A 16,631-nucleotide genomic window follows, 5' to 3' on the forward strand; every position below is an offset into this window, starting at 1 on the left:
GCCCCGGCCCGGCCCGCCCCGGCCCGCCCCGGCCCCCGGGCGGCCAATGCGCGTCCGTGGGAGGCAGAGCCGGGGACGGAGCCGGGGAAAACATCAAACCCCAACTTTCTCACCTTGAAGGGAACCCAGCGCTGCCGATGCTGGCCCTCCCGCCGCCCTCCCCGCCAGCCCGCCCTCCCCGGCAGGGCGCTCCGACGGCTTCCCCCGCCAGCTGCCGCCTGCCCCCCGAGGAGGAGAGAGCCGAGTAGTGGGGGGGGGTGGGGGGGGGGGACGACGACGGCGGGCAGCGGCGGCGCGTCGGGGCTCGATGCGGCGGCCATGGGGCGCGGGCCCCCCCTCGGACCGTGGCTACTGCGGGCAGCTCTGCTGCTCGCCCTCTGCCCCGCCGCCGCCGGCGGCACCTGGATGTGAGTAGCCGGGGGCGGGAGGGAGGGCTGCGGGGCGCCCGTCCCCTCGTGTCGCCCGGCGCTGACGGGGCGGGGGGGGGCTGCTTCTGCAGGTGGCTGGGCATCGCCGCCGCCGGCGGGCCGGAGAAGCCGGGCTGCGCCAGCCCGCCGCTGAGCCGCCGGCAGCAGGACCTGTGCAAGCAGAAGCCGGAGCTGGTGCCCGCCATCCGGGAAGGAGCCCGGCTGGGGCTCCAGGAATGCCGCAGCCAGTTCCGACACGAGCGCTGGGACTGTCGCCCGCCGCCCGCCGCCCGCCGGGGACCCGCCGCGCCCCCCGCCGCCCTCCCCGCCGCCGCCGCCGCCTTCGGGCACCAGCTCAGCAGCGGTGAGTGTCCTCGGTCCCCCCCACCCCCGACGGGGGTCCCCCGGTTCTCATCTCCCCGGAGAGGGCGGGGGGCCGGGGGCCCGTCGGGGCGGGCGCAGGGACCGGCCGGAGGAGCCGGGCGGAGAAGCGCCGTCGTGGCGGGCGGTTACCGCATCCGCCCCGGGAGGCTGACACAGGTACACGAAATGCCCCGAGCTGACAAAACCTGGCAGTTGTCTTTCCAAAATTATTGTTGCTTATTGTGATTTTTTGCTCAGTGCGTCCGTGGGTGACAGTGCCTTCAACTATACCCACTTAACTGTGTTGAAATGTTGTTATTCTTAGACTGATGTTGGGTTTATCCCCTTATGTCATAATTACTAAATGAGTGGGGTAATGACACATAGGATTTCGAAAAGGTCACTTGATTGCAGGTGAAAATCTGCTCACAGCACCATATGCAATGTGAAACGCTTTAAAATGTATCATATGTGCTCAATTAGGTGCTCAGCACCGCAAGACCAAAGCTGCTTTCCTTGCATCGACTACCAATGGGATTGCTGAAATTTACACTGAAATAGGGACATTTGGGTTCTGTATCAAATGGCAGCATCAAAGGTCTCGATCCTGCAAGTTTCTTTTGAACACTTCGCTCAAGGTTTTTGGCATAGCCATTGATGTGAACTTAAGTATTGTGGTACTTCATTTTGTGTTTGTGCGGTCTTCACTGCAATACAACAGGGAAAAAAAACCAAACAGTAACCATGAAAATGTAAAATGAGCAATAGGAAGTGATGCATATTCCAAAAAAGAAAAGGGGAAAAAAATGGGGAGCAGTTCTGTCCAATGGGAAGGACTATTCCTGCAGATCCATAAATGAGTGCCACTGCTAACCCACAAAGCTTCACTAGTAGGTCCTGTGGAAGCATATTATGATGGTACAAGCACCTAATAATAAAATACAAACCCAATAGAGACTAATACAAACCGGAGAAACAAACAGGAACTTTCCTGCCCATGAGCAGAAACTTGGAAGACTGGAAATAACAATTTGTTTTTACACCAGTGAACATTAGTACAGTGGAATTTTAGCTGCAGTCAATGGCCAGTCATTGATTTTCAGTTTGCTTGGAGAGTATACCTTGCTTAACACGGGTTAAAGATCTGTGCCATATTATGCCAGAAGTCTCAGAGAACGGGACTGGCAGATCCCCCCATGATTCTTCTGAGATGTAGTGTAACAGTTCAAGGCTTTTTATACCCCTGTCTTTCCCATGGTCAGCTTATTCTAGGAAAAGCACATGGCCTAAATACCCTTCTGCCATCCTGATTTCCGCCTGGTTTAAGATTCTTAGGGCTGTTTGCAACCTTTGTGAATTAGAACAACCTCAATGTTTGCTAAATTTAGCATGAGGTAAGTTCTGGCCCTATACCAAAGTAACCTGGGATCGTGACAGCTTCAAGTTCCTCCTCCGAGATCTGAACTAACCTTTTCTTCTTCTTCAAGTCAATCTGAACAGTGAAGAGCGGAGTGGACAGTAAGGGGTGGGAGGTGGTGGTTTGTTTCGGGTTTGATTATTTTTTTTTATTACTAAAACTTAATTGGCTTCAAAGTTGCTGTGGCAAGTGAAGTTCCCAACCAGATTTAGAAAGAAGTCACCAAAAATCGCATGGTACAGGCAGCTAGAAACAGCACCATTAATAGCATGGTCATATGAAGAGGCCTTTAAGTCTTTTTTGGATGTGAACATCCACCCCTTTAAACAAGTTAACTCTACCGACCAAGCTGTGATGACTTTAAACTTGTAACTGTTGCCTTTTAATAATAGTCTGGCTTGTAAAATCGCTTTCTCCAGCTCCACCAGGACAGTAGTCGGGGGGAGTGACGAAGTAACCCACTGGTGCGTTGCTTTGCAGGCACGAAGGAGACGGCGTTCATTTACGCTGTGACGTCGGCGGGCCTCGTGCACTCGGTGACGCGGTCGTGCAGCGCGGGGAACATGACGGAGTGCTCCTGCGACACGAGCCTGCGCCACGGCGGCTCGGCCAGCGAGGGCTGGCACTGGGGCGGCTGCTCCGACGATATCCACTACGGAATGTCGTTCAGCAGAAAGTTCCTGGATGTGCCCCTTAAGAACCTAACGGGCAAGAGCGGGAGCGGGCTGGCGGCCATGAACCGGCACAACAATGAGGCTGGGAGGCAGGTATGTGTCGCTGTTCGGAAACGGCAGCAGTCGCTTGTTCGCCTTCATTGGCAAAATGGCATCAGCCAAACGAGGCCTGGCCTTGGCCGTGGGTACAGATGGGGCCAAGGGCGAGAACAGCACTAACGTTGCCAAGGCACATGGGTGCAAACTGGGAATCAGAGCTGGTTTTAACTAACTGACTAAGCTGCACAGGTTAAAATCAAATCCACAGAATTAGAATTGGATCTGGAGTGCTAATCAGAGTTATCTTAAATAGATATTTGATATTCTGTAGCAAACTTGAAATAGTCTTGTTATCAGCATAATACATTAGGAGTTTTTTCACTGATTATTCTGTTATTATCATGGCCTGCATTTATTAATTCTCTCTAATACTGAATGAGCAGGCAGCCTGGACATGAGGCATCGTGACCCATCCACAGTCTGGGTCTAAATCGTCTAAAATCGTTCAGAGAGGGAATCAAGAGTTAACCTTCCATTTAAAAAGATGGGATGGAAATGACACCTCTGTTTTAGAGTAGCCCACTGGGTAGGGCACTCGTTAGAGAAGTGAGAGGAGACTGGCTTCGGATAGCTTTTCTTCAGCCCAAAGGTCTTCAAACCCACAGTTGCAGAGGAAATGTTTAGGGGGAGTGTGTGTGACGTTAGGTCCTCCTGTCCTGTTCTGCAGAGGATGATAAATAAGGGCAGAAACAGCCAACACAGGGAGATGTGAGTCTGTAATCTAGTGCTCGGGGCTTACATCTGGAATGGCAGAGACCTAGATGCTGGCTCTTGCTTTAAAATTACTTTCTCTGCTTTACCTTGGAGTTTTTAACTCATAAGTATTTAATGTCTCTCTCTGGACCCGTAATACCTTAAACCTGTTCTGCTCAGTGATGCAGCTATAACTAAAGTAAAGAAATGTAGACCCTCTGGTTTTCGACTGCACGTGCTGATGGACTCCATTGTAACTCAGCAATTTCCTGTAGCCAGAAGCAGCATCAGAGTGGGTTTGACTGAAAACAACTTTCCTATCCGCCATAGGTGGGGAATAGCCATAGTAAGCCGTCATAAGACTCATGGAGGTATCATTGCAAACTATTTTAATTTAAACTAATTTTTACAGTTTATAAAAGTTTTATACATTTATTTATACATTTATTTATACAGTTTATATGTTATTCAATTTAATTAAGTAATATAGTTGGAAAACCAGGAAATCTTTCAGGGACATAAGCCCTTTTCAGGACTGAAGTAGAAGAACCAAACTCTAAACCTAAGTAGATGCTGAGAGCAGTTACCGTGAGTTTAATTAGATGCCAGTCAGCTAATTCATCTCCAAGGGAAGGTGGTTGGTATCGTGTAGTAAGGGATGTTCATAAGAGGAACAGAAGATTAAGTGATTATTTCCTTAGGGAAAGAGCAAAGGGTCATTTATGAAGTTTGTAGAGAGGAATAGTTAATGGAGATAATAATCTCCATAAAATTATCTGTCTTAATTTAATTATTTTTAATATACAGTACAGATATGTATTTTTATTTTAATACTCATGTTTGTCATTAGACAGTGCCGTTTTCTTGGATCAGGGTGACAGTGGAAGTGTAGGGAAGAAGGCTGCAAGGCTCCAGAGGAACTTTAAAAAGAAAAAGAGAGATGTGGTTTCTGTGTTTAGGTGGCAGCGATAGAGGTCTTCCCTTTGATACCTTTCTCTTGTCTGCCTTTAGCTTTATGTTAGCAGCAGCAGCAGTTTGCTGTCCTTTTGTCTTCAGCGACAGTGTTGGCTTATGGTCTTCCCATCCCATCCTTGTGCTCATCACTCGTTGCTGCAGGTGTGACAGCACAACTGTCCGGGGTCTCGCTGTACCAAGGAACCATTCAGCTTTAAATAATAACGCACACACACAGAGCCTAGAAGAGAAACTTTTCTTTTGGTGTTGCTTTCTTTAAAGTTCGATCAGTTCCCTGATCTCCTCTATAGCGGTCACACAGGCCTGTGTCACGGGGACAGGACTGACTGGCAAAGGGGAAGGGTGCGTTCAGCCAAAGATAACGTATTTTCAAACAGTGAGATAAAGCTACAAGGGGTTGGAAGATGTGGTCAAGCGAGTCTTCATTTTCCATCAATCCAAGTTATCTTAGATGACGGTTACATGCACGAAAATCTAATCGATTATGAGTCCACATCATTAATGTCATGCAACTGCAGCATCTTCTATTACTATTCATGTTGAGCGGTACCTCTTACAGTATATAACTTCATGAAACCACAGTTTTAGACTAGGCTGGCAGTTTCTGGGAATGGGGTAGAATCTGGCCCAACAGGATCTGGTAGGTCCTGAGCATCTTTTGGGGTTTCAGGCTTTTCACAATACTGAGCTTTCCCACAAGGCTCTCAAAGTACACTGTCACAGGCTTCTTTGATGCACACAAAACATACGCTCATTCCTTTTTCAAGACACAGTGGGTGTTTTTTTTTTAAAAAAAACATCCACTGCAAGCCTGGAAGGCCAGAAGACCCTTATTTCACTGGTTTTGTGTAAATGGTGTATTTGTTGTTCATTATCTTGGAAGAAAATATGCAAAGTATTTAGTCAGCTTCCGTGCATAAATATTTTGTAACTTAATGGCAAACTGTAGGATAAAGCAAATATTTTGACCACTGTCCAGAGTGAAAGAGAATGTTTATCGTTGGTACTTGGGATGTCTAGCAGCAATATTAGCTGAAGTCAAGTTTAGCAGAAGTCTTCATTTTTGTAGTTTCAAAATCCTTGACTAGGAGATGTTGGAAAATGTTGACCTTCATGTTTTGGGGCTTACAAGAAGGATGTTTTGCAATATATTTTGGTACCTTATGACCTTTTGTAATAAATACTATCGTGTTCCTGGTTCTCTGTCTTGCAAGAGCAGCCTTCCAGGGACAATACTTCTGTGTTTGTTTGGAGTTACTAATGGAACTGGTATGTGCAGAATTCTCTTGTTCCTTTCCCATTTCCATGTAAAATGCTACTTTACATTTCTACACTTCATAGTTAAATCCAAGATATGTCAATCTTAAAATAGTAAGGGACCTGTGGCCGAGTTGTCCACTGCTTAGCATACTAACCTGAACCTCAGAAGATCTGGATTTCATTCCTTATTCTGCCACAAGATAAATGTTCATCATCTTTTAGCATTGTAATGTTCAGTGTACTTGGATGTGCGTACGTGAGTCGGGCACCTCTGCTTCTTATGAAAGGATAAGGGGAGTCAGGCACTGTGGATTGACTATTGTTGCATTCGTGTTCTTTTACCGATGGAAGAATTCTGCTCAGTTTCCCGCTTGTGGAGATTTATTTGACTGGCGGGACTGGTGTTCTCACATTGAATTAGCTTGGCTCATCAGAGAGTTTATTTTTACTGATACTTGTGTGGGTTGGTAACAGACTCACCAACAGTCTGCAACTGTTCTTAAGTGCTGTACCTTCAGCAGGACATGTGCTTTTATTCATGAATAGTCCTATTAGCTCTACCAGTGGCTTAAATTAGGCTGTTTGATTAGAGGCATCGATTCCCATTGCAAAACAAGTACTGGCAGCCCCTGTCTCACAGCTGAGACCAGTGCCTGCAAACGGAGAGCTTAGCTTGGAGATATTAAGCATTAACTGGCAGTAAGGGGTATACAAACTGTGATTCCACTGACGCTCTCCTTTGCTGCACACCAGTCCCTGCTTTCTGCCCATCCGCCTGTTGTAGCCACGCGTTCCCACCCCAGGCCGCTCCCTCTGTTAATTGCATTGGAAGGGTGAAAGGAAGTCAGTCTAAAAATGATCTTTTTTTCAGGTTAATTTTTAACACAGAACAGTGTTCAGCACTGTATCCAGTTCATCACTTAACCCTCCTGTTGTGCTAGTACCACCGGGGCTGAGGGCAGCGAGTGGCAATAGGGGCAAAAGGAACTGCTCAGGTGGGCTTGTGGCCGAACACGACACCCGTGGATCCTGCTCAGTTCCACACTGAGCATTTCTCACAAGCAGGCAGTCGGTTTCGTGACCAGCCTAAGAAAACTGAAAACCTGCCCCAGCTTCCACAGAAGGAAACATCTATCCACCGTGTTTCTGTGAGTAACGGTGCTCCTCTGAAGTTCTCTACGCAATTTTGTCCCTTAGGGAGAATCCTCTCATAATTCCATGGATAACTGAAAAGATTTGCCACGTGAATCTAAAGGTGTGAAACTGCGCCCTGGTTGTGGAGTCAGTCTGGAAGTCACGCTCCCAGTAACCTTGGGCATCCCAGTAAGTCTGTGTGCTGCTGAGACACAGGCGTGTGTCGCAGCCACGTCCCACCAGAAGGCTGTGTTGGCTCTGTAGGCACCATCTTAGGTTTGCTTGCAAGAAAACAGCAAGACAAGGTTCCTAGTCCCTAAATTTTGTCAGATGTTGAACTATGGGGATTTGTTCATTAAAGTTCACATGGCAGCCTGACATCCAGCGGCATGGTTTGTGATCCACCAAAGCAAGACGTCAGCTCCTTGTCATGACAGTAGAGGCAACCCAAACTATGCTGGAATCCAATCAGAAAACTTGCCCACCCTAGCAGCTGTGAAGCAATAGCCTGGGGTCATGCACAATTGTGATGACACCATCAATCATTCTACAACAGAGTGGATCAAAGCTTCATGTGGGAATCCTGAGCAACACAGAACAAAACCACAAATGTTTGTAACTGCTATGGATGTTCTTGGTGCTTCTGCACTCGATCACATTTGTAGCTCTAGCATTCGTCTGATCGTCCATACACTGCTAATATATGCTGCATTTTTATAGTTTGATATCAACCGGAGATGCCAACATCAGTTTCAGTTCCTGTTTAGAAACTCCCTTTAGTTTTCATTAATTCATCCTCAGAGAAAGACGCTGGGTGTCATCTGCTGGGCTACGTGCCCACGTGGAAGTAGCTCACCCTTAGCCGCTAGCAGACATGTCCAGTGCTTCCTCTGACAATTTCGGGATCCTTCTGCCTCATCCAGATTTTACTATGCCTGATTTTATCAGTCTTAGAAGTACACTTCTTTCCCCAAGCCAACTTGTTTATTTTTCCCCTGTTGTTTCTTCCCTAGTTAGTACCCTGTCATACTGCAGTGAAAGCAAGGATTACATCTGTAACTTTGGAAATCTTGTAGTGTAACGTGATTTAAGACTACTTTGAGATTCTCGTTACTTGCCTTGATATGAATGACTAATCGTTAGAAATTGGAAAATACCATTAAATCTCTGTTGGTAAATTGTGTGTAAGATTTATCTTTTGACAGCATGTTTCTCTTTTCCTTGACATTTTATTAGGTTATCTGTATTCTGACAAAGACTTTTTGTTGTTGGATCTCAAAATCTCACCTGCCTTCATTACTGTTACCTCTTAACGATGCATATTCTGACTACCCAGTGATCTCCTTATTGATAGATTCTTCAGATACGAGCATATGGTCAAGTCTGTTTATTAAACAGAAACTAGCCTGTGAAGGAGAGAAGAGAAGTATCTACAAGAATTGCTGCCAGTTGATTTGCCACTGAGAGGGTCAGTGCGTGCTCTGGGGTGAGCGTCTGCTTGTTGCAATGTTCTTATTTCTTCCAGAATCGGCAAAAATCTCCAATCTCACAAGCAATGCACAGACCCTGGCAATACCTCCTGTACTGGTGCGTCACTTCACCAGGTGTAGTTTGCAAAGGCCGACGGCTGTTCTAGGTCAGGGCGTACACCTGCTCTTTCTTGCTAATGGTTCTTTGAATGCCTTGCCTGTTTGGCTTCCGTAGTAACCTCTACCAACAAATAGGTCCTGTTCATTCACCAAAGATGTGACTCCAAGCAAACACTTTGGTCATGTGTATTTTTAATAATGTTTGTAGAGTTATATGCAAATACCAACTCGGGCTTGTGTCAATATCTTTGGGGCAGAACGTGCCAGGAGGCCTCAACTCCCACTGAAATCAATGGATTTAACCATGTTGGACTCGTCCCAAACTTCCGTGACCGCATTCGCCATGATGAAAATTCCCAGTTTAACACACAGGGTAGAAACAGCTCATTTTATCTGCTCCATGCCTTGACTAGCGCTGAAACTTTGAGGATGGCGTTTGTGCTGCTTGAGCTACAAATAATCAGGGACTCGAGTTTATTTCTGGTTCTGCATAGGGTCAGTAGGGCTCGGAAGGATTTCAGGGCTCTGATCTCGCTGCAGCATCAAGGCTTAGGAACAGGCAGAATTGAAAGTATTTTTTGAGGGAAAACCAGAGGAGGATGATAGATAGGCTTGTCTTCTGTTTTTTTCTTCCCTAAGACAATTTGAGAAAAACACAGATTGACAGCAGTTAATACTTGTGGGGGCTGTGGGGTAGCTGAAGGTTTAGGGTGAAATTTAATAAACATCAGGAAGGTTGTGGGAAATAGTGGTTCCTCCGCAGAGGAATAATTTGAATCTGTATTGTCCTTGCTGCATGAGAAGTTTCCAGAGGAATTTACTATAACTTAATTTAAAATTCACGCTTGCTGGTACATTTCCCAATTGCCTTCATTGTGGAAATTAAATATGGGGAGAAAGGTTAGTAAAATGGAAGGTGGTAACATGGGCTTTCCACACCATTAACATTGGCCCATATGAGTCTACGGGATGGCTCCAGAGAGTACGTTAATAGAAAGGTAAAACAAAACAAAATAGAAATTATGATACCTTGTCCTTTTGCTGTATCTGGGCATGAGACGATTTTTCTGTGCACTTTTCCAAACTCTCATGTGAGATGTGTCACAAGTCTAATTGTAAAATTTCATACTATGACTATTAAATATTCCAGAGGGAAGTATTATATTGATTGTCTGCTGACTATTTGAGTTGTAGTCCCAGATAAAAAAAGTTACTGCTTGTTTACAGATTCCGGTTCTTTGAGGCTTGGTCTCCTATAAACTGAGCCAAAATTCTTGTGTGTTGCAAAAGCTTAACGCAGGCTGCAGATTCCCACTGTTGGTCAGACTCTTCTTGTTCAGCCCAGTGCTTGCTCCTGCATGGGCAAGGAAAAGTCGCCTATCTAAGGGTATTGTAATGTTGATAACAACTGTGGAAATTTTGCTAAAACATTGAAAGTTATAAAAGTAATATGAACACAACTATTAAATTGTGTTAAATAGAGACATTATGCAACTGGAAACACTAGAAACCCACGATAGTATTTGTACGCCTGAATTACAAGAACAGGACTTGATTCTGTAAGTGAGAAGCACCTGAGATTTACTCCAGAACACCAAAGTTGAAGATACCTTTGCTGAGCTATAGTGGCTCCTTTGATAGACTTTCCATGGAGCTCAGAGACGTGGGCATCTTCCTGCTCTTCCAGATCGGGTCTGCCCCAAGGCTTCTCCAGGCTGAACCCTGTGCCGCTTCGGTACGGAGCCACCGCGGTCCCACAGATGCTGTTCTGAGACCTCAAGCCATTCCTGTGGTCTTAGTTGGAGAATCTCTTGTGAATATTTAGTGATCTTGATGGTAGCCACAGGGCACCCTTAAAAGATGGCATAGGCCTGCCCAGTAAATGTCTTCCAATGTAGGAATGGTGCCGTCACCTGCCCTATCCCTGCTTCCCCCCCTGCTATTCCCCACAAGGGCTGTTTGCATTCCAGCAGTGGGAGGAGCGACACAGGACGTGTCGTTTCAGGTCTTTAGGATCCTCCAGAATGAAAAGCCAGACAGAAATGCAAGCTTTCATTATTGTGGTTTGATATTGCTGCGTTATCGCCATTGCAAAGTGCAAATGCAGAGTGCTTCTGAAGGTCAGGCTTCTCATCGTGATGGTCCAGAGTGGAAACCTGATTCCTAACACGTATCCTCCCGTGCTTTGGCTTCCCTATCACTGAAATGGCAATGGCAGCTGTAATATTAAGTACTTCGAGACCACTGTGTTACTGATGTCAGGCAGTATTCCTGATGATTGAAAGACCATGTCCAAATGTCGTTCTCCCTTTGCTTTCAGGCTGTAGCAAAGCTGATGTCAGTGGATTGCCGTTGTCACGGTGTTTCCGGGTCCTGCGCTGTGAAAACTTGTTGGAAAACAATGTCCTCCTTTGAAAAGATTGGCCGGTTCTTAAAGGATAAGTATGAAAACAGCATACAAATATCAGACAGACTGAAAAAAAAGCTACGCAGGAAAGAGAAAAGCCAGCGAAAAATACCGATCGGCAAAGAAGACCTGCTGTATGTGAATAAATCGCCCAATTACTGTGTCGAAGACCAAAAATTGGGGATCCCTGGGACTCAGGGAAGGGAATGTAACCGTACCTCAGAGGGCCCCGACGGCTGCAACCTCCTCTGCTGTGGGCGCGGGTACAACACCCACGTCGTCAGGCACGTGGAACGGTGCGAGTGCAAGTTCGTCTGGTGCTGCTATGTGCGCTGCCGGCGGTGCGAGACCATGACCGACGTTCACACCTGCAAATAAGATTAAGTACAGACAACACGGCCAAACCCGCACTGTTTGGTACACACAGTAAGGCAGCGGTGACTCCTGCCATGCGGGATTGCAGGGGGATCAGCCTCAGGGGGAATGGGTATGGCCAAACGATGGGTAGTCCAAGCGTTTGGCCTGTGTGAAAGCAACATAGCGAACAGCAGCCTGCACACAGGGACAGGTAAAACCACAAAAAAAACGATTCCCGCTGACCCGTTTGAACACGTAACTCCATGAGCAGGAACAGATACTAAACTTTCCAAGTCTTTAATAGCCACAACGTCATGAAGATCCATGTGGTCAGTAGGTACAGTGGAGAAAACTCAAGATCTTGTTAGCCAGAGACTGAAGAGTTAAGAGAGCATGTAAGGCACGGTAGATATAATCCTTATGTCTGTATTTTTTAAAATTGGGACTAGATGGTTCATTTCTGCAGGCTTTAGGGAAAAAAAACTAAGATAGGGGAAATATCCTGCTGTTGACCATGAAGCACTTGCTTTGCAACTGTTTGGAAAGCTGTCTTCTGCACGATATGCAGAAAAGTGTGTGTGACTGCGGAGAGCTGGGCACTGCCTGGGTGGATGAGGAGGGTCCCTCGGCATGGAGCAAGCTGTGTCCGGAGAAGAGGGGCTGGAGCACGGCTTGGTGAATGTGTACCAAATAGCAGCCTCGGTATTTTTTATAGGTTGTCTTTCAAACGCACAAAGGACAGGTCTGAGGAGGGACAGAAATACAGTTTACTCTTTGAAGGAAATAAAATCCTTCGCAGGCATTTCCTCAGCATCTGAACACATAATTGGTGAGTCAGCCGGTAGTCACCCCACTGTTGGACTGTATGCAGTAACCTGCCATGTTGAACCTTGCTGGTGGTTCACCATCATTTTGACAATTAACCATACGAGATTCAGCCCAAAGAAATCTGCCATAAAGCAAAAGATTTTTTAAAACATTGCTGTCTCTTATAGAAGCAGCAGCTAGAACTTTTCATTGCATTGCATCCTAAGTAAGTTCAATGCACAATGTAATTTATGGATTGGCTCACACCACTAAAATATTTAAACTGTTATTGAAAACATTTTCTCCCCCCTCCATATGTTGGCTCAATTTTATTTTACATCTGTGAAACGTTGTTTATTTTTATGCAATGATTTAATGCCTGGCTTAAAAAGCATCATGTGAAAGGATTTCTGTTGTTTAAATGTGCAAAGACCTATTTTTGATAAGACAAGAAAGTTTATATTTTGTAAATATTTAAATTATGCAAGTTATGTAAAAGGTTTCCAAAACTAATGTGATAAGATTACAGCCTTGACGTTTGTTGCTTAGATATTTTTTACTATTGTAGTAGCCTTTAATTGATTTTTATTTGCATGTGCAGGGGAAAATTAAAGAATTACATAAATGTTCTTATTTTTACCATCAGGGTGGTTATAAATATTGCAGGTAATACACACTGATGAGAAACACTTACTATGATTTTCTAAATGATCAGCTGATTAATATTTTGTATACTTTTTTATTCTTTTAAATCCATTTTACAAGCAGTGAAATCCCGGCTCCAGCGGTAAGCGCAGAACTCCCACTGACATCAAGGGGACTTGCAAGGGTTTGCAATCCCTTAACTTGTTCCAAACTGACAGTCAGTTTTTAGAAAGAAATCATCTTAGACAGTTTGGTTAAGGCTTTCAAAGTTACTTTGAGGAATTAATTTCCTAGTTGTCAATTATTTTCCCATGAAAGATGGTGACCAGATTCCCTGTCGCTCTTTATCAGATGTGTAGGTCAGGAAGAAGCAAACAAAATCTTCTGTGTTGTGGTACTTCACTGCCTTATGTGGAGTATCTTAGGAACATCAGTTCAGCAACCTCAAAGTCCTTTATCTGTTGGGTTTTTTTTGGACCTTATCTCCACATTTGGCTAGTCTGTCTCCATTGACCTAGCCAGGTGATTATCCTGAGGCCACAAAATCTGCTGTCTGTGGGAAGGGGGCTCAGCATACCACTCGCTGTCACTGGAGGGTGCAGCACCCTCCCTGTGAAAACTTGGATGCAGGGGACGCATCCTGGTGGAAGACCCTGAAGAGAGACTTGTAAGCCCCTGGTTGTTCCCATCTTCCAGCGATGAAAATACACCCACAGTCTCCCCAGGCCATGCCACAGCACCTATTGGCAGCATGGATGGGACATGCTGCTGGTCACCGTTGATATGAAGGTGTTGTAGAGACCACCCCTCTCTCCCTCTCTCTGAATCTGCCCTACCTCAGGCTGCTGGCAGAGGTGAGTGCCTCGGAGCCCTACGTGAGGCTGCTCCTACCAGTGCCTCCATGGAGTTCAGTGTTGAGGTCACAACTGTTCTGTTGTGTGGGGCTCCAGCAGGAACCAGCTGCTGGGAGTTCAGTGTGGAGGCCAAGAGCTTCTCTTGAAGCAGCCCTGATCTGTGTCTCAAGACTACCTTAGCTTTTACCGGACTGAAAGGTTCTTCCATGCCTGATCTGTAAAGCAAGGAAAATTGCTGATGCACATCTCGGTATGCCTTAACTTCTGGCAGTGCAGGAAATAGGGAGAAAATGATCCTGGATTCCTGGGTCTAAGGTTGGATTTGCCCAGGAGAAAAATCTCAGTAGGCTGTTTGTGTGGGTTTGAAGGGGAAGGGCACTCCCATCAACGTTGCATGGAGACGTGGGGCAGTCATGATGCAGCCAACACAGACGGGGTGTCTCTTGCCTGCTTGGCTAGCCACTATGTAAGGCTGCGGTATTTTTGAGAGCTCATCTAGTTCCAACAAGATATCTTTCTGTTCTTAAATGTTGTTAATAAAATATTTTTTTCTGGTTTATGGGGGGGAAAGAGTTTATTTTTTTCAAAGAGTGACAAAAGGCAGCAAAGGCAAGTGGCAACACACATGGTTTATGAAAGCTATAATGGCTGAGCCAACAAGGTAATGGGTTTGAAGCTTCACTGGCAGCAGAAGGACCCATCTTGCCTCTTCAGAAGCTGAAGAAAGGTATTTCATGGGAAGTGGCATTACACTGTCTGCACCAAGGGCAGAGCACTGGTGAGAACAAGCACAAGTGACCCAAGGGGCTGCTCCTCGCTCTCCTGCTGCACCAGCATTGGGGGCTTGGAGGGGGAAGCAGAAGCAAAGCTGAGTGCGCTGGGGAGACTGGAGCATCAGCCCCTCTTTACCTATCACAGCTGCAACTGCCGTTTAAGTTAAGCTACGCTGTAACTTACCTAAGTTACACCCATAAAACTAGTTCTGGATGGGCAGCATCTGTAAAAGCCATCCTGGACGGGATCAGGATGTCAACATTGTTTTGTAGTGGCACTGGGGCTAAAGGCATTAGCTGACATCTACTGCAGTGTTTATTCCAGAAAACTGCCTTTGCTCCTTCCACGCTCTGGAAAAGCTCTCCTCGGGTGAGAGCGAGAGGGGGAACCATCTGTGAGACAGCATGCCTCCGCTTTCAAAGAGGAGCCTACGTACGACATAACGTGGTTCAGCTACTTCTGTGGGCATGTGGCACTGGAATGAATTTAATTCACTCGGTCTAATAGGGTGGGGTTTTTTTCCCAGTGCTGGGACTGGAGGATCAAGGTTGTTGACTTTGAAACCAGAGCCTTATAATACTCTTGTACAGCTTTGCAATAATACATCCTTTCTGTTTGAAAGTAGCTACGTGTGTGCTTATCTGAGCAAGCGAGATTAGAAAGAAAATTGGAAAGACATTCACAGCTTTAGTGGGGGAAATGTCTTATCTCAGTCCTGTTCCCTCCCACTGCCCTTTTATGCGTGGAGCAGCAGTTTGTGAAAAGTAGCAAACGTACGAAAAATGCCACAAGTTTACTTTTTGAAGAAAGGAGGATTGTAACCTCTTCTGAAAGTGAAAAAGATAGATGCCATTTTGGAAACAGAAATGCAAGTGCACTGGCTGCGTATTTTAAGAGCAAAGTTTTGTTGCCAGCTGAAGTGCTGGCGTCCCCAGGGGAGGTTCTGCAGGAATACAGCTGGTCAGTCCGTCCACATGGCCGCCTGGGTGTGCAGCGGCAACTGGAGAGCATCGTCTTGTCCTCGCCTCTTGGAGATCCCTTGTCAAAGGATGGGTGGTGAACGGAGATTGTCTCCATCGCTACCAAAATGTCTCTGGGCTGGGCAGCACTTTTCAGTGAATGACAAGAATGTGAAACGTAGGTGTAAAGTAAACAGCAACAATTAGCGTCGGTCATTAGACAAGTGATGTTAAAAGGACATCCACATTGGCTGGGGTCATTAGACAAAATGATGTTAAAAGGACATCCACATTGGCTGGGGTTTCTGATGGAGCTGAGATGCTTGATTTCATTGAAGGATGAGGTTTCACAGGACGGCAAACTTGATTTCAGGGCGGTACCTCATAGATCAAAACTGACATGGATAGGTCATCCCAACTCATTCTGCTGGCTGAAATTTATTAAAAACATGTAAAAGGCTCATCCCACTGTGTCAGACTTCATGACAAATGAAGAACTATTTGTCTGAGCCCTCTACCTTATGATAGATATTATACAGGGTGGAATATCAGGAAGTGTCAGAGTGGAATAAATGTTATTATTTGTTCTAGATAATCTGCCCAAAATTGCTAATTGTGAATCCTCTCCTGATTGTATCCCATCTTTCCTGCCAGGTCTTCTGGAGTCCTCAGAGCCAGTAGCAGTAGTAGTGGTGAATGTAGTATCGTGGCTTTATTTTAAATTTCGTGCAAGGATTTGCAATGGACATTTTTTAGGATTTTTACACACTTTTACAGTTTTTACTTTCAGTGGATCTGCACGAGCAAACAATAGCTGAGAAACGGTTGGCTTCACACCCACACGTGCAATGAGCATCACTAAGGAGGGCAGTAGTAGTATTCTGACTTCAAATGGGAAACTGGGGAGAAAGGACTTGCTGAAAGTCACTTGCCAAAAGCAGTGGCAGACCTAGGCTTCGAAACAAAAAAAGACTAGCCGGGTCTCCTGCTCACCAACCTAATGCTTTGGTTACCCGGGCACTGCATTTGTTTCTCAGCCCGCGCAGTTTGAAATCTGTGTTTTGCCAGGTGGGGCTGTACAGTAACCATCCGAGTCGTGGCTACTGGGCACGTCCGGCTACAGCGCCCAGTACAGTTTTTAAAGAACAGGCAAAGACTGAAATAATCAGTTGGCTAAAATGGCATTTCCTAAACATAGCCACCTACGGTTTGTATTT

The 16,631-nt window shown here is 45.9% G+C and overlaps 1 protein-coding gene across 1 annotated transcript; it reads left to right on the plus strand.

Annotated features, from left to right (window-relative positions):
• Positions 1-318: 318 nt before the first annotated feature.
• Positions 319-14,958, plus strand: WNT16 (Wnt family member 16). The gene is made up of 4 exons (XM_054189032.1): positions 319-407; positions 500-771; positions 2,668-2,954; positions 10,932-14,958. Exons 1-4 carry the CDS (start codon positions 319-321, stop codon positions 11,394-11,396), a joined length of 1,113 nt encoding a protein of 370 aa, XP_054045007.1. The 3' UTR covers positions 11,397-14,958.
• The last annotated feature ends 1,673 nt before the right edge of the window (positions 14,959-16,631 follow it).

This window comes from Rissa tridactyla, chromosome 1 (genome assembly GCF_028500815.1).
Source record: "Rissa tridactyla isolate bRisTri1 chromosome 1, bRisTri1.patW.cur.20221130, whole genome shotgun sequence".
Taxonomy (NCBI): Eukaryota; Metazoa; Chordata; class Aves; order Charadriiformes; family Laridae; genus Rissa; species Rissa tridactyla.

What these genes read in the sequence shown, in the direction of transcription:
- WNT16 (XM_054189032.1), top strand. Translation starts at nt 319, where the DNA reads ATGGGGCGCGGGCCCCCCCTCGGACCGTGGCTACTGCGGGCAGCTCTG. An exon ending in CGGGCACCAGCTCAGCAGCG is followed by an intron (nt 772 to 2,667) that starts GTGAGTGTCCTC and finishes GTTGCTTTGCAG; the next exon opens with GCACGAAGGAGACGGCGTTC. An exon ending in ACAATGAGGCTGGGAGGCAG is followed by an intron (nt 2,955 to 10,931) that starts GTATGTGTCGCT and finishes CTTTGCTTTCAG; the next exon opens with GCTGTAGCAAAGCTGATGTC.